Source organism: Acanthisitta chloris, unplaced genomic scaffold, assembly GCF_000695815.1.
Source record: "Acanthisitta chloris isolate BGI_N310 unplaced genomic scaffold, ASM69581v1 scaffold8051, whole genome shotgun sequence".
In the NCBI taxonomy this organism is placed as follows: domain Eukaryota; kingdom Metazoa; phylum Chordata; class Aves; order Passeriformes; family Acanthisittidae; genus Acanthisitta; species Acanthisitta chloris.
In genome coordinates, this window is record NW_008656417.1 from 24,615 (window position 1) to 42,984 (window position 18,370).

The window sequence follows — 18,370 nt, forward strand, 5'->3', positions numbered from 1 at the left end:
TTTTACAGGAGTCTATTTCAATTTTTTATTTTTTAACCCAGTTATCTTTTGTGAATCATCTTTGTCTGTGCAGTTTTTCAAGCCACCTTCTAGTCAGAGATGGAAACTCTTTCTTTTGCCTCACTGTTGTGCTTAGAATATTGAGTGTCTTTTTAGTAGTGACTATACAATTAAAGTGCAAACTCAGAAAATGTAGCTGCTTCAGTTTGTAGGAAGAGCTTATGTTACTGGTACTACAGATGAATGATAGGTGGATTCAGGGAAATCAGATTAAAAAAAACAGATTCAAAATGTTTCTCTGGTGTAGCATTAGAACCAATATGAAGTCAACACCTCTGAGTTAAAATACAGTGTTCTTTTCATTCAGCTTTTTCCCTTTAAATCTTCTTGAGCTGACTTCATTGTTTCTATAATATGCCTTATTTATAACACCTTGTGTTCTTGTGAAAATGTGGTGATTAATTAGCACCTGTCACTGTTCTCATATTATTACAACTAAGAGGTTTCAAATGCACCCACTCATCAATCCATAGGTAAAATTTGCCCAAGTAATGTTATATGGTATTTTTTCAAAAAAATTGATATTGAGGATCATATCACCTGCCTAAACTAAATTACTTCTGTATCTGGTGCACTTGATAGTTGGCAATTTGAAAGCAAATCTAGACTTCTTAATGCCAGGTTTTGAAGGGGAAAAAAGAGCACCAAAAAGGTATAATCATTTTGCTTAGCAAAGCAGTCTGCTGCTTGCTATGGTGTGTATGATGTCTTCCCTATAAAAATCATATGGTGTTCTTGAAAGTCAAGATGGAGGGCAACTTGACACCTTGTTCTCTGTATCATTTGCATGTACATAGCTCTCACTGATGCCATGGGGTGTTTCATATAAAATCATAGAATCATCAGATCATCAAGGTTGGAGGAGACCTCTAAGATCATAGAGTCCAACCATTAACCTGTCACTGCTGTAACCTCTAAACCCTAAACCATATCCTTCAGCACCAGATCCAGATGCCTCTTAAACACTTCCAGGGATGGTGACTCCAACACCTCCCTAGGCAACCTATTCCAGTGCCTGACCAACCTAATAGGGAAAATATTTTTCCTAATATCTAATCTGAATCTTCCCTGTCTCAGTTTATGGCCATTCCCTCTAGTCCTCTCCCTGCAGCCATGGCAGGAGAGATCATCCCCCACCTCTCTATAGCTCCCTGTCAGGTAGATGGAGTGAGCCATGCGGTCACCCCTCAATTTTAATTTTATCTTATGTTTTAATTGCTGAATATATAACCAAATATATACATGGAAAATATTAGCAATACATATAACACATGTGTATAGTGTTTTATATTTTTATATATATATATGAATGATATAATATTTATCAAATATGTAGATGATATATAGTCTAAATTATCAAATATGTAAACTGTTGGATCATTAATATACAAATTTAAAATTGTTTGTACACATTTCATTTTAGGCCTTGTCCTTGGTTTGCTCATGGCTTTGCCGAGTTCAGCATCCCAAGCTGTCAGCTGAATTTTGTGACAACATACAATTTAAAAAGTCCTACAGTTTGAGAAATTATTATAGAACAAGAATTTTTGCAGTTAAAGTGACCTCAGTTAAAGCCTCTGAAAATATGATATGCTTGGCAAAATTATTAGGAGGGTTTTTTAACATTTTAGTGGATTCTGTCCAGATTAATTTGTTGCAGTCTGGGACATGAAGAGCTATTCAGTCACCCAGGAGCTCCCCTTGTGCCTGTCTGCAGCCTGAGTAACACCCAACAAAAGCAGCTAGAAAGAGAAATGCATGGGGGCATCTGATCCTCCTGTGTAAAGAAACTTAATGCTAGTGTTGGTTCTCTTTGGAAAATCTTGCTAGTCAAAACACCAAGTGTGTTTCCATAGGAATAATATCATTTTTCAAAATGGGCACTTCTTAATGACCTTCTTTCAATAGTGGTCCAGAAATGTGAAAATTCAGCTGAGGTTGCTGAGAAATTAGAGTGTCTTTGTGTTGGTTACATTTGTGTTTTGCCATTAGATGTAATGATGCTCTGATTTGTGGTATGAGGAGAAGGGAAGACTACACTGCATGAAACTAAGCAAATTAGATATATTTTTAGTAATGGTAGAGTATGGCAAATTCACAGTTAGTGTATGTGATACCTTCCATTTAAGACACTGAAGGCTTAGATGAAAAACTGTTGGTTCAAGTCTTGCTTTTGACTTCACTGGGCTTTGAGTTAAACCCAGTCAGATTGAACAGTTTGAAATAGGACTGCAGATTTTAGAGCCAAACTTCTTTTCTTCTCGTTAAATCCATTATTTCTGGAGACCTCTCTTCTTAGAGGTTTCAAAATACAACTTTTCAGCATAGAATTGTGATTAAGCAATTCATCATGCATGTTATGGTCCTAAAACTGATTACAGCAACTGATTACACACCATTCACTAATTTGTAGATACTCACATGGTTGTGATCCTATTTTTTATTATTTAAGTGATTTAAACTACTATGTAAGGAATAATTTTTATGTTAATACAAATATGATATTTTTCAGTATTATAATGTATTGCCACAACATAAGTATAAGTGAAATAAAAGTATTCCAGGATGGATACTAATCCATTTTGGTAGTTTTCTCTTGTGTGTGATGTAGTTCTGACATGAAAAAAATAAGTCTAAAGACTGTTTGCTCACACTATGAGAAAAAATTATGGATAATTTTGAATGTGCCAAATACCATGCATTGAGGAGGTTTTCTTTAACAATATTATCCTTAGATGATGAAAGGTTTTTTTTCCCCAAGATTGTTGCAATGACTCTGTGTTCTTCTTTCACTCATGAAACAGAGGCATGTGGAGCATGAAAGAAATGATATATTAATATGCTATAGCATAACTGCCTCTTTTGCAAGCAGATTTCCACAGGTGTATTTCTATAGTTGAGGTTTTATTTTTAATCTCTAAAGTGAACAGACCCTTTATTAGAAAAGGAGAAAGGAAGAGCAAAATAAAGAAAAACTCCAATTTCCCCCACAAGCTTCTAAGTTGACTTTGCAAATAAGGTGAAACCCAAGTGGTGAGATAAGCTTCTCTTTTCATGGTTATGAAATCAAGTTCAGGCAGGCTACAGGAGGGATGGATGGGCAGCCTCAGGTCAGAATAACTTCCAATCATTACCTAGCAGGTTATACAAAACATGGATAAAGAAATCTAGGAAAATTTGTCTCACTAAGTATAAACTGTGCAACCAGCTGAAGCAAATCTGGAGCCCTCTCAATGGTCTTGCTTCATTCTTCTGCAATCTGCTGTAATGTCTGTAGCTGTTTAGTTTCTACTGCAGTTCAAAGAGGTTGCTTGTGCAAGCTTCTGTCACACAGGTAATGAAGAAAACTATGCATGGCAGCTGTTTGTTAAGGGAGGAAGGGTAAGTGTGATCAAAAGAGGTTTTAACTGGGTTGCCCAAATTACCAGTGGAGTTCTTGGTACAAGTGTTACAACATATTACATGAAAGAAAATACCATGATGTAATTCCCAACACTGTTGAAACTGCAGCTGGACAAGACTGAGGAAATCCTGTTTTGTCTTGTGTGTTTGTATGTGTTTTGAAAATGTAAAGTCTTATTGTTGGATGGAGAATCTACCCCCAATATGAGAAGATAGGTAGATAATCAGTTGTAGCTTCTTCCATCATGGCAGATTATGTAGACTATAAACCTCAAGGACTGGTGTGACATAAGAACATCTGATTACTGCTGCTCATGGAGTTTTGAGTTGTAAGGTTTATGCTTTAAATCTTTACATCTGTAACAAGCTATTACTAAACTTTTGTTTGAAACAGATAGAAAATAATGGACCTCTGATCAACATGATATACAAAGTGCTAAAGAACTCAGCACAAGGGTTACTATCCAGTATACATGTAAGACTGCTTGCATCTGAAATGTGCTCATCCCATTGCTTTTTCAAGTAGCAGTCAGTGTTCTGGCTTTTACAGGTGTATAATGGTAAACAGTAGCGCTTTCTGTAAGAATTTCTTGCCTTTTTTTTTTTTTTTTTTTGCCTTTCTTTTTTCCCTTTGGAGTTTGTATGCGAAATTATGGCTGACCTCAGTGTTTGGTTTCATTTGATCATGTTTTGAAAATTATTGTGTTAAGGTAGTGACTCCTATGTGAAATTTTGAAAATGTGAAAGCATGCTAAATCTTCATTATGTTCTTGTGTTGGCTGCTTGGTAATTAGCAAATTCCTTACAGTTCTGATTATGTAACTTAAATATCCCCCAAACCTGTAGACTCATTTTTATGTTAATTCCATTGCTTGGAAAAAGGATTTTGTATTCCCTTAGCTTGCAGGTAATTAAATATGCAAAATTCTTACTTTGATATGCTAGTATTTATGTTTATATTTAATTGTTACTCTTATACATAGGATTTAGCATTCAAATAATTCTGTTCGTCCTTATGAAAGAAAGGATTTTTTCTTCTATAATAAACACATTATTGTTGAAAAAGAAAATCTAAAAAAAATTGGAGGTTTTGTGAGACTTTTGATTTTGGTGGTGGAGGAAGTAATATTTCACCATATAAAGGCACATGATAAGTCTTTGAATGGGGCCTGAGCCTGGAGGAGAGAAGACAGTAAGCACAAGGTTTTAAACCTACTTTTTTATTTGAAAATACTGTGTGTAGGTGGCCAATATACATGAGAAACTGAGGTTTTATCGAAGATTTATCTACACTTAGAATAAAATTTTATTACTTTTAAAAAGTTAACATGATCCTGTAGGTGACTGTTAGGTTAATAAGCAAACTATGTAGCCTCAAGTCTGGAGCTTTTCTACTGATTGACTGGCAAACCACCTCTTCTACCCCTCCTTCCCCACCACAAAATACAACAACTTCTGCTGTTATATTCAAACTTTCTCTCTTATATTATTGAAGACAATATTTAGGTGAATTTTTCTTCATAAACTATTCTCTGTATATGAATAGGAATATTCTATATAGGAGTACTACCAAACACCAGGTGTTTCTTTGGTAAAATAGTATTTGCTTTAATGAATTCTTCAAAAAAGTTCTAATCTAGTAATATTAAATCATGAGTTTTTAAGGCTTTTTAAAAAAAATGTATGACTAATGAGCTGTATGATATTACTGTTCTCTTAACCTCATTTATTCACAAAAAGAATCCCATGTAGATAGTGGAAATAATAAACATTTCTGCAGATAGACATGCCTTTGTTTTAAAGTTGAAAGTATAATAGAGTATAATTTCTGTACTGATTTAAAAATTATGTTATGTGAGAAGATAATCACACCAGAAATGGAATATGAAGCCAGTGATTTATGGAATGAGAAATTTGGTACATAGATTAATTGCATTTAATTCCGCTGTAGAATTTTTATAGCAGTCTGTCTTTAATAAAATTCACCCTGTGCTGACGAAGAGACTACCCTGTGTAGAATGAAATACTTGCCAAAAAGTTGTATTTTTAGTCCTTAATTAATGCTGCTCTACTTGCAACCATGCATTTAAAGGTTCTATTCAAGTCCTTTGGCTTCAAGAAAGCTATAATAGCCAAACTGTTAAAACTGCTAGATTTTGCAGGAAGAGGACCTTTGTAACCATAGGCAGGTGGGACTATGCTGTTTTGCACAGTATTTTAAGCTACTGTAAGAGTTATTAAATAGCCTAATATAACTAGTGATCCTTTCTGTTAACCCTTCTCAGAAGCTAAAGCCAAATTTGAAAATGCTTGTACCCAAAACTTCATTAATTTTTTGTTAATAACTGCAAATATTTAACAGAAGTTTTCTTTTCATTGCTGAACCATAATTAGCTTTTAGTTTTCAGTGCATTCCTTACATTTCTAAAACCTGTTCCTCTTAGGTGACGGGGCGCGACACGTTAAGAAGTACAAAACCTGTCAAAATTGCAGAAAGTGATATTGATGTAAGTATCAAACACCACTTGCATTGATTTGGCTATTTCTGTTGTACAGTTACATGTTTATTATTATACTCTTTCTGCTGGATACTTTTCTCCTTTTTTTAAAATCTAACTTTGTATATGTATATGATTTCATTTCCAGGTCAAGCTAAGCATTTTTTGTGAGCAGGACAGAATCCTGCAGGACTTGGAGGATAAAATAAGAGCCCTGAAGGAAAATAAAGTAAGTATATCAGAAAGGGCTTAGTAAAATTAAACAACTTGTATCTAATCATAAAATATGAGATTATAAACAAAAGAAATTGAATTACTGATGGCTGCTTGCACTGTATTATTTTGCTTTGGACATGTGTATAAACTTCTATGAGACAAAGAATTGGGTTTTATGTTAGGATTGAGTACACATTCTTGAGTACACCATTTTGAAAATGAGTGTTTTAAACTCATCTGCTTCACTGCCTGTGAGCTACAGCTGTCAATAAACTGAGGTGGATCAGAAAAAAAATTTGTTCCAAGAGTGAAAATACTGTTCAGGTGGATCCTTCAGAAGAGCTATGCAAGACTGATTCCATGTTATTTACTCTTGTATGAACGAATCAGGCCTACTTCATGATTTAGACAGTATTTTAATCCCTCTTATGGCTAATTCAACTACAGTGGTGCATGAGAATCTATCCTTAAGGAAACAGCTGGTGCTGGGCTGTGGTAGGGCTGTCACAGTTCTATACTGCCTAAGGGAATTTTTCTGAAACTCTTAAGTTCCAGTTTTGTACAAAGTGTAGATAGAAAAATTCTCCTCTCAGTGTTTTGTGTTTTCGATGGTTTTGGCTACTTAATGGAAAGATTTAATGGAAAATATCAGATCATTTCGATAATTAAGACTCTTGCACTTTTTTGTTTGCATCTCAGTTTCCAAAACAGGAGGCAATCCTAACCTCTGTTGGTTTATATGGAAGACTTGGGACATGGAAAACACCTTTCATATTACTGCAGGTAGAAGCATAAAATTCCATGGAAATGTTGTAATCTTACTGCCTTCTTCTTTGTTAGGATCAGCTGGAGTCTGTTCTGGAGGTTTTACACAGGCAGATGGATCAGTACAAAGACCAACCACAACATGCAGAAAAAATATCTTATCAGCAGAGACTTTTGCAAGAGGATCTTATACACATTCGGGCTGAAATATCCAAAGTTTCAACGGTATGTGGTTTTGGCTGCTTGAAGAAAACCGTAATTAAAATACCAGTTAGAGTAAAACTGTATTGCTCATTGGAGAGGGGAGTTATGTCCTGCTCTGAACAGTTTTGGTTAAGATAGAGGATACTAAACCAGACAAAAAAAATTTAAACACTCTCTCCAGCTTTACTTTTCAATGCTTCCCCCAAAAACAGAAAACTCGAAAAACCTTTCTATGCCTTTTTATCTTATGTGTGGGCATAAATTGCAAATCTTTCAGCTAGTCCTTTGAAAATATAAATGTGATTCCATTGTATTTTTCTAGGGTAAAAGGAACTGTGAAAGTCCCTTTCCAAATATATTTGGACTCCTTAATCCAAAGATATTTTGGTCAAAATTTACTGTTGATACTTTGACTTAATAAAATTCAAGTGTAATTTAATGTTGCATTTTATTAATAAAATTATTTCTAAGAATTAGCCATGAAAGAGAGTTTATTAAACTCGGCTGCTTTGTTTTCAGTCTATTATTCCTACATCTTTATGAATATGGGACTACCTCTTTGTAAGATTGTTTCTTGAATTGCATGAACACCTTTCCTGTAGTAAGATCTGATCATTAAAATACCAGTATTATTCAAATGTGTAGATGCACTGGTTTGTGCCTGTAGGAAATTTATGACTTTCACAGTCAGCATTTAAAATGTAATTGTGGGCATAAATAGCAAGTAATTGTAAGAACAGCTGTACTGGGCCAGTACAAGGCATCTTCCAGCCCAGGGTTTTGGCTTCAGCAGTGGGCATAAGATGCTTAGGGAAGAGTAAGGATGGGAGAGGTGGATAGTGTTTTCTGTCATAACCAATCCATCTTATAACTATTTTTTGCTCAGAGAATTCCTGAGACTGGTTGGTTGGGGTTTTTTTTGGTCTATTTAGTAATCCTCAGTAGATCTGATTTCCAAGAAGCTATACAATCTCCTATTAAATTCTGTGAACCTTTTGCATCCAACACATCATTTGGCAAGGTGTTGCACAGATCTTTTCTCCGCTGCGTGAACAGTCCCTTTCTTTTATTTGTTTTGAGCCTGACTGTAAATGTTTCATGTGATAGACCATTGTTCTTGTGTGAGAAAAGATGGGGAACAGTCAATTGTTATCTGCTCTCTACACACCACTCAGGGTTTCATAGACCTCCGTTATTTCTCCCCCTCAACTCTGGAGTGTTGCCCTTTCTGAATTTCAGAGAAAAAGCCTATTCTATCATATCTTACATAAAAATGCACCAAACACTTGATTTTTCTCAGTTCTGAGTCAGAAGGCTGATTGTGGTACCATGGATGCTGGAAATAATCTAAGTACAATAAGGGTGATTGGATAGCCTTCTTTTCCTGATGTCTGCTTGTCTGTTTGCTTTATGACATAGTCTGTAGAACTGTTAAAGGATAACCTGCTTTGTGTTTCAAAATATGAGTTTTGGTATATGGAACTGGATTTAAATTATAAACTTGTCTTAAATAGAGGAGTAAAATAAAAGGAATGGGAACTGGAATAGACTCAATGCTCTCACAGAGTACAGTTCAGATTGTATTAGTCATAGTTCACATTCTATTACATGCCAATTTTGTGCTTAAGAAATGGGTCTGTGTGAGGAAGCTGGCTAGAGTTTTTTAAACAGGGATTCTTGACTTGATCTTGCAAGCTATAAAACATTTTGAAGTGTATAATCAACTCTTAAGCAACAATGTAGACTGCTAAATGGATTTTTTGCTAATTTTTATAATAGAGCAGCACTAACTTCAGAACACTTTGGTGCTCAGTTAGAGAATGCATGGAGTGATTTTGAAGTTTATCATAACATTGTATCAGAGTTTTCCCTCTGTTAATAGGAAATGGAAAATGCCTGGAATGAGTATCTGAAACTAGAAAAGGATGTGAGCCAACTGAAAAAAGCCTTACAGGAACAGATGAATAGTTCATTGATATCTCAGGTGAGTCCATTTCCAGACAATGTAAACACTTACGACTTTGTCTGAACTTGAAGCTATCATCTCATGAGAGAAATTCTCTGCAATTTTTCAATTTTTGCAGTGCATTCAGCTGTCATGAGTTTAGGTGGCAGAGTTCAGGCACTGTACCAGCATGGCTGTGCCTTGCAGCACACACAATAGTTTCTCACAAGTTGTCTATGCAAATTCATCATCATTTTATTACGTTTTTATTACATTCTGACATCTTGACATTGATAACCTATTTAATTTATAAGACTATGCAGGACTGCTTAGTCTTTCATTTATTTGATCTGACACTGTTGGCTTCTTTATCCATTTTTAAGAACATCAGTCACTGGCTTGTTATTGTCATTACTTGTTCTTTGTCATGTTCCTCTGTTTATGGAAGATTTATCTCTGCAGATTGTTTTGTGAAGTGGAATAAGTGTTTAACAGCCATCAGTAATTGAAAGGCATCTCAGTTTTAAATCAATTATTCAGTTTCGAATCTTAAAAAGAAGCTTTGTTTGAAGCTAAGTTATTCTCTTTGCTGAACTGGATGTGGCATACCACGTTATTTCTACATATCTGCTTACAACTGGTGACTCTATTCTCAGAGCAGGGAATACAGACTGGGTTATTTTTCCTTTGTTTAAGCAGAACAGAACACAAGGAACAAAGCTAATGTATACATTTTGCTCAAATCTTGGTCTACTTTTCAAAATATCCTGGATAAAAATTGGTTATTAGCTAATTTTAAAATTTATTTATTTGCAGAAAATATCTGATCAGACATGAATTGAAGCCTGATTATTTTCACTATTAATGAATAAATATTTTATATCTAAGAGTAGTAAAACTTCTGCATCAATCCATTTTCATTTACTTTTATTTCTGGGGGTGGGGAAGTGATTCAGTCTCTGGAGCCAGAATATTGCATAATTGAGCTCAGCTGTAGAATAGATATTTCAAAAAAATCCCAGGAGGATTTTAAAACAAAATGGTCCCTGTATGAGGTTTTTTTGTTTAACAAAAGAAAATTGCAGGTTTAAACAAAATATACTTTGTTGGACTACTTTAACAAGCAATTTCCAGTTGGGCATTGAGCATCTTCAAAATACTGGATGCATGGCATGGGATGTATGGAGGGGAATGTGGTTTGCACTGAAAAAAATGTTAATTCAGTTGATTATCATCTCATATCACATACATGCATAATAAGTTGGGTTCGAGTGTTGATCTGCCTGAGGGTAGGAAAGCTCTACAGTGGGACCTGGACCAACTTGATCAGTGGCTGAGGACAACTGCATGAGGTTCAATAAGGCCAAGTGCTTGTCCTGCACTTGGGACACAACAACTCCATGTAGCTACAGGCTGGGGGAGGAGTGGCTCAAGTGTTGTCCATCAGAAAGGGGCTTGGGAGTGCTGGTGGCAGCAGCTCAATATGAGCCAACAGTGTGCACAGGTGGCCAAGAAGGCCAATGGCATCTTGGCCTGGATCAAGAAAGTGTGACAGCAGGATTAGAGCAGTGATCATCCCCTGTACTCAGCACTGGTGAGGTCACACCTTGAGTGCTGTGTTCAGTTTTGGGCAACTCACTTTTAAAAAGGGTATTGAGGCCCTGGAGTGAGCCCAGTGGAGGACAACGAGTCTCATAAAAGGCCTAGAAGACATGTCCTATGAGGAAGGGCTGAGGGAGTTGGATTTGTTTAGCCTTGAGAAGAGGCTCAGGGGTGACCTCATGGCTCTCTGCAACATCCTGGCAGGGGCTGGAGAGAGGTGGGGGGTGGTCTGTCCTGCCATGCTGCAGGGGGAGGACTAGAGGGAATGGCCTTGAGCTGAGACTTTTTTAAAAGGATATTGAGGTGCTGGAGCAAGTCAAGCCAAGGGCAGTGAGGTCAGACAAGGTCTAGAACATGTTGTATGATGAAGGCCTGAGGGAACTGGGTTTGTTTAGCCTTGAGATGAGGCTCAGGGGTGACCTCATGGCTCTCTCCAACTACCTGACAGGGGTTGTAGAGAGGTGTGGGATGGTCTCTCCTGCCATGGCTGCAGTGAGAGGACTAGAGGGAATAACAAGCTGAGATGGGAGGGTCAGATTAGGTGTTAGGAAAAATGTTCTCCCTGTTAGGCACTGGAATAGGTTGCACAGGGAGGTGGTGGAAGGTTTAGGAGTTGTAACAGAGTGACAGGTTAATGGTTGGACTCGATGATCTTAGAGGTCTCCAACCTTGATGATTCTATGAATTATTAATACACACAGAAACATAAGCAGATTATGAGTTCTGTGTGTGGATGCTTACATATATATGTGTATATAAGTATGCATAGATATATTTGGCTAAGATGTTAATGTTTCTGAATACCTATTTTGGAGATACTAAGGGGAACTGATTTTTTCGGAAAGTACTGAATATTCTCCAAACTATATTCCTCCAAAGAAGTCTCACTTGAAGTTCCCATAATAGTTAGATTTTTTTTGATCTCTGCCCAAGGGTATGTAGACTCAAGATTGTTTATCTAGCATTTTCCAATAGCACTAAATTAATACACACTGTATTTTAAAAAAGGCAAGTCTTCATGGAATATTATTAAAAATTCAATAAATTTTCAGGCTCAATTTGCTGTAGGAAACCACTAATGTTGCTTCCATATAGCATTAATTAAGAGGTTAAAATCCAATTATTTCAAGTGGCTTGGTCAGAGTAAATCTTACTTTTAAAAGTGTAGCTTCATTGTCTTTTGCTGAAGGGTTGGGGAGGATGTGGGCATGCTGAAATTAACTGAGATGGGATATTTTATCAGTGATAACTTAATAGTTGGTGATTGTTTCTCCTCTGGTTTTACAATTCATTCTAAATTAGGTTTCTGTGTGCAGGAAGTTAAAGAAATCGAATTCTCTCTCTGAGTTATCTTTTCATGCTTGCCCATAAAGTATATTTATCCTATTTTGTAAACAGCAATCTTGGCTTTCGTAATTTCAAAATTAATTCATCTGCTTATCATTCAGACCTAGTCCATTTTAGATCTGAAATATTCTCTTCACATCAATATTGAAGTAATGGGAAGAAATAATATTAAAAGATCTGGCTTTTCTACGTTGCTAATCAAACATTTTCTGAGTGGTTTCAGAAGCATGATTTTTGGTATGTGTACTGTTTCTTGAACCAATTCTGAGGCTTGATTATTGTAAATCCATCATTTGGTTCCTTGTAGTATGATTAATCTCAGAAAAATGAAATGAAATGTGCAAATTTATAGTTTGCATCCTGACAATCTTTCAAGATATGTCCCATCTATTGAGTGAGTTTGCTACAGGCAAATAACGTTCTCCATCATTTAAATGTTTGTGTTCTTGGCACCCTGTTTGCTGATCTGTAACCTGGCTGAACATATCTCCTGATCTAAGACAGAAAGTGGAAAGCAATTTATATGCCTTCCTTAGCCATATGAGGTGTAACAGCTTTTACTGAAGATGTTTTCACTTTCAGACTTATAGGATTAATTAGTAGCTATTTTGCAGCTCATGGCAAGTGAAGCATTTCCAGAGTTCTTGGGCAGTTTGTAAGCAATTCTGAACTGAAGTGTTTCACTGACTTCTGTTTTCTTTAATTGTATTGGTTTTGCTAAGTTTATTCTTGATGCAAATTTTTGGAAGGCAGAGTTACCAGGCTTTGATTAATTAGATGACAATAGCTATTTATGATGACTGGAATGACTGAAGTGGCTTCAGTAGCCAAGGCCTCAGGCTGCAAGATGCAGTCAAAGGCAGAATCCAGACTGTAGACAAAGCATCCCTTTCTTTCCTCCTGGAAAGCCTTGGTAAAGCAAATAGGATGCAAATGAGACAAAATCCTGTAACAGCAGCAATATATTGTTTCAATATCATGTCCTAAATATAAGCAGAAATTAAAATTGTCAGCCCTCCTGAGTTTGTTTTCATTTTATGTTTCATCCATTAAAAACCATTAGGAAGTTTATGGTAGGATTGAAGGAGACTATACTAATTCTTTGTCTTTTTAATATTGGACATTTCCCTTAAATGTATTAAGATGAGTTTTGTAAGGCTGCTTTAGCAGTCTTAAGTGTGTGTGTGTTATAGGATTTAAGAACAAAGTTCAAATGAAAAGGTTCTGTAAGCTCATTTTATGTAGAACATTAAACTAGGTTTTTGTAGCCTGAATAATATTGTAGGAAAAAAAAATGTAGAGGTGTCTCTTTTCCCCAGTCTTCTATAGGAAATCTTCCAAGACTCAGAAGATGCTCTAATAAATTTTTTTGGGCAAGATATATTGGTTAGTGTTGGGTTAATTATTTAACTCTTTTCTAGACTCCTAAGTTTTCATGTAAGTTCTGAAACTGTAGTTTGATTTTGGTATCAAAAAAGGATAAGCCCATAATAAATTAAATGTGAGGTATAATTGATTTTTTTTTCTTTTATTGAAAACATTAGGAGAAAACACAAATACAAAAAGACTTGTGGAGAATTGAAGATGTCATAGCTGGCTTGAGTGCAAATAAAGCTAACTACAAAACCATAGTAGACTCTATCAAGAATCCAGGTAAGGAGAACATGATTAAAAAATGAAAAATATACAGATATAACTGAATCTTTGGGTCTGTGCAAATAGTTCGATTGCAGAAAAATCCAGTTACTTCTGCTGCTGGATGTGTCACATTAACTTGGCATTTCTTTACTTGAGGTAGCGAAAAGGGTTTTGGTGTTTTGTTTTCACACACTGATGGCTCTAAAACATAATAACAAGCAATTGAAAAAGGGAACAAAAATAACAATAATAGCTGAGCTCTTCAAGTTGTAGAGGGAGTTTCTGTCACATGCCAAGCTCATACCAGCATAGTATCTGTTCTGCATTCTGTCCAGAGTTCCTCTCTGGGTTATTCTCTGGGTTTTTTGTTTTGTGTAGTTTGGGTTTGTTTTTTCTCCCCTTGGATGCTGCCCAACTGCCCGTGCTGCACTTGCCTTCCCCCTCCTCCTTCAGGCAGGTGTTTAGTGGGCAGAGCAATGTCAGCTATGGAAGACAGGAAGGGAAAGTGTGTGTGGTCTGCATTTCAATGGCTTTATTCCATTTCCGAGAAAAGACCTAACACGTTGGCATCGCAAGAGGCTGTTAACGCCTACTGTAAATTCACTTTATGTTTAAAGTATCTTTGCTCACCTTTTACATACAGAGATAAAATGGTTCTGAGATAGTGAGATCTCATTTTATTTACTGTATGGCTGAGTGCCTAGCCTCGTCTGCCTCTATAGGCATCTTAAGGAATCTGTGGCATGGGGCCAGATACAGCCTATGAACTGATTTCATATGACTCTGTCTTTTCCTCCCCTCCCACTGACTCTACGAGGAATTTTACTGGATGATATTAAACTGTGTGGTTTTATTCTTGGCCTGAAAGACTTGCTTGATCCTCATCAAGAAAATGTTTTTCACTAAAAATCAAGCAGTTTTATGTCCAAAAAACCCCTGTTTGTGTTTAAAGCAATGTGCAGAGTACTAGGACTGTTTTATGAAGTCTAAGAATGTTAATTGCTATTGTTATGAACATTATTGATAGAAAACACTACTTAACACACTTGTCTGTTTCCCTTGTAGAGAGAAAAATAGTGCCTTCATTTTCTCAGTCTTCAGTGCCTTCCTTAGCAGCTTCCCTTGCTGCTGCAGAGAGCAAACTTTCAGTTCCACAGAGCCCTCCACGTAGTCCGGTTAAAACTCCTCTGGAGGTTAGGCTGTATCCACAGCCTTATTTCCAGTCCAGAACACAACAAGCACAGCAGCTGAAAAAAATTGAGCCACCTGTTCAGTCACCGGTTAAGCTCAAGCCAAAGGTTGTAAGTACTGCTCCTGTGAAATTCATCACCTGTGTTTCCCTTTCCTTGTGGCAGGAACAGTTGAAGTGTCAGAGTTGCAAAGTGTACACAGGGTGGAGGCACAACAGGGAGACGTTTAACGTGTTTGTATTGCAACTGAGCAAGTAGCACTTACAGCAGAGTATGTGTCTAACCTGAAGCTTTATGTTCAGTAGCCATACAGTGTTTTAGAATATACTAACTCAGAGCCTGCCTTGGGAATGCTTTGGGGTTGATTTCTTGGGTCTTGTTTTGGTTGTAAAGCCCCAAGCTCCTGGTGTGGACGGAGGAGTACATGCTACAGCAGTCACGAATAACTCATATAATGCCATGAACTTTGAGTTTATGCCAGACTGTTTTCAGATCATTTGCCAAATACCTGTGCTTTCCTGTTACCAGGAAGATGAAGCACCGCCCAGACCTCCTCTCCCTCAGCTCTACAGTCCTGATGATCAGCCACCAGCTGTTCCACCTCTCCCGAGAGAAGCCACTGTCATCAGACACACATCAGTGCGGGGCCTGAAACGTCAGTCAGATGAAAGAAAGAGAGACAGGGAACTCGGACAGTATGTAAACGGAGATTATAGGGTGAGCACTCATACACTTATACACCTGCACTTTAGAGATATGTCAGCCTATAATAAAAGATATTATTGCCTGTAAAGTATATGGACCTTTAAGTCTTGTAATAATGATTTATAATGACAGAGATATAACCATGACAAGGAGAGGTCTATGCCATATAATAATGGCAGACGGATATTTAGTAATCCAGAAACAAAGATTTAGGATTTGTTTTAAGATTATTAAGACTGGCTGTCTGTGATTTCATTTGAGCTGATGAGAATTTTTCTATATAGGTGGAGCTGCGTTCATACATGAGTGAACCAGAACTAGCAATGTTAGGGGGTGACCTCAGTCATCCTTCCAGTGCTTTAATAAGCCATGACAGTGGATACCAGACATTACCTACCCGTGGTAAGCCAGGAATTTATGTAGTTGATTTTTAACAGTACTGTTTGTATAGGAGCTTTTCTCTTCTAGGATCTTCTGAGATGATCTTTATCATCAGATCACTATATTTAGATTAACTATATAGTGCTGTGAAAGTCTACAGATTTTGTGCATTTTAATGGTGTTGTTACAGACAATCAGACTTGTGGAAAGCAACTTAATATATAAGGTTTAAAAAACCCCATAGCAAAACATGGAATTAGCTGCTAGAATGTCTCTTATATTCAGAGTTATTTTTCCTCATAATTTCTGTGGGATCTTTTACAAACTCTAAGTATTTTTAAAACACTTATATTGCCATTGAAATGTAACTTATAAAGAATATGAATATAATGCCCCCAGACCTTACATCTGACTTGACGCTCCATCCCCACTGTAGTACAGTCCTGTAACTGTTTCACAAATGAGGATAGAGATGATATTTGAACAAAAGCAAGTAATTTCTTAACCAATCTCTGCTCACTTCTTTCCTTTCTAATTGTGAATGGTAAGGGTTGATTTTCTTCATAGATGTGATTATTTGTACAGTTTATCTACTGTTGTACAGCTGAGTTCACCCCATCCTTCATTTAATATATGCTACTAAATTATTGTAGGTCTTTCTGGGTTTTGATCAGTAGTGACCTGAAACACATCATGTTTGGCTGAAATGAAATTTTATGCCTCTCACAATCTTCTGAACTGCAATATGTGAAATGTGAGCTAAAATAGTAACCAGCATGTCACAGAAACCGTATGATAAAATAAGAAAATATCTGATGCTTGTCTTAACTTGTCTGTCATTTAGTTTTAAAGCATTCTCTTTTTCCTTATAAAGGTTTGTCGGGATCAACTTCCAGATTGCACCAGTCATCTACCATTGCATCGTTTGCGACACTTCGAAGGGATAGGTCCAAGGTAAGTTTTAAATAAACGTCTCAAGGCGAATGTCTGAACTCTTCAAAATAGTTGAGCCCAGAATATATTTTGCACAGCAGGAAGTGAGATTGCAGTAGCATGGGAGACGACCGAGAGCTGTGAGAGGATCGAGAGCTGTGAGCCAATAAAATCTCCAATTATTCACTTTCTTAAGTGAACTGGAAAACAGGCAAACAACTTAGTGCATTTCAAGTAGATTTATGAAACAAGGTTTAGAACCCAAAATCAGCGCTACTAATAGAAAATAGTTGAATATGAGCAAGTTAATAATAATAATAGCAAGTTGAACATGAGTCAGCAGTGCCCTGGCAGGCAGAAGGGCCAACCGTGCCCTGGGGCTCATCAGGCAAAGGAGAGGAAGGTGATTGTCCTGCTCTGCTCTGCATTGGTGCAGCTTCATCATGAGTATTGTGTGCAGTTTTGGGCATCACAGTACAGGAAAGATATTAAGTTATTGGAGAGCATCCAAAGGAGGCAACGGAGATAGTGAAGGGCCTTGAGGTGAAGCCATATGAGGAGTGGCTGAGGTTGCTTGGTCTGTTCAGCCTGTAGAAGAGAAGACCTCATGGCTGGATACAACTTGCTCATGGGAGGAAGTGCAGTGGCAGCACTGACCTCTTCTCTCTGGCAACCAGTGACAGGACCTGAGGGAATGGTCTGAAGTTGTGTCAGAGGAGGTTTAGGCTGGATGTTAGAAAATGGTTCTTCCCCCAGAGGGGGTTTGGGCACTGGAACAGCTCCCCAGGGAAATGGTCACAGCCCCAAGCCTGACAGAGTTCAAGAGGTGTTTGGACAAAGCCCTCAGGCACATGGTGTAATTCTCAGGGATGCCTTGTCCAGAAGCTGGACTAGATATGATCCTGGGGGTCCCTTCCAACTCTGATTATTCTGTGAATCCATGAAAATACAGAGTTAAAATATGCAAATAAATGCAAATGTAAGAAGAAAATCATGTTAATTTAGTGATATGGTAGGAGAAAGAGTTCAGTTTTTGTAATCTTCTTATAAAGGTGTTAATTACAACGTGTTTTGTGTGACTTGTACAGGAGAGACCAAAGAGTGCCTTGGAGCGTTTATACTCTGGAGACCACCAAAGAGGCAAGATGAGTGCGGAGGAACAACTAGAAAGAATGAAGCGCCATCAGAAGGCATTAGTTCGTGAACGCAAGAGAACTCTTAGCCAAGGAGAGAGGCAGTCTGTTTCATCTCGGTCTTTCATCAGGCCCGTTTCTGCAGACGTAGGCTCAGTATGTTAGATATGCCTTAAAAGGACTAGACTAAAAATATCTTCAGATTTATTTTTTTTTTCCTCGAGCACTTTCACTTGAGTGTGTGTGGTGCTTCAAGTCCAATTAAATTAGTGTTATACAATATCAAATGAGTTCAGAGGGTATGTGTAAGAGAGAACTTTTTTTACTCCCAGTTATGGTAAATGTAGCAGG

The 18,370-nt window shown here is 37.1% G+C and overlaps 1 protein-coding gene across 1 annotated transcript in view; it reads left to right on the forward strand.

Annotated features, from left to right (window-relative positions):
• Positions 1-18,370, forward strand: part of PLEKHA7 (pleckstrin homology domain containing, family A member 7) — a gene marked incomplete at its 5' end in the record, with an annotated part of 50,829 nt that overhangs the window by 24,338 nt on the left and 8,121 nt on the right. The window contains 10 exons of the mRNA XM_009084321.1: positions 5,907-5,969; positions 6,109-6,189; positions 7,017-7,166; positions 9,028-9,129; positions 13,584-13,692; positions 14,743-14,978; positions 15,396-15,584; positions 15,857-15,974; positions 16,828-16,907; positions 17,975-18,175. Of these exons, the coding sequence (XP_009082569.1) occupies positions 5,907-5,969; positions 6,109-6,189; positions 7,017-7,166; positions 9,028-9,129; positions 13,584-13,692; positions 14,743-14,978; positions 15,396-15,584; positions 15,857-15,974; positions 16,828-16,907; positions 17,975-18,175 (1,329 nt within the window). The remainder of the gene's footprint in view (positions 1-5,906; positions 5,970-6,108; positions 6,190-7,016; positions 7,167-9,027; positions 9,130-13,583; positions 13,693-14,742; positions 14,979-15,395; positions 15,585-15,856; positions 15,975-16,827; positions 16,908-17,974; positions 18,176-18,370) is intronic.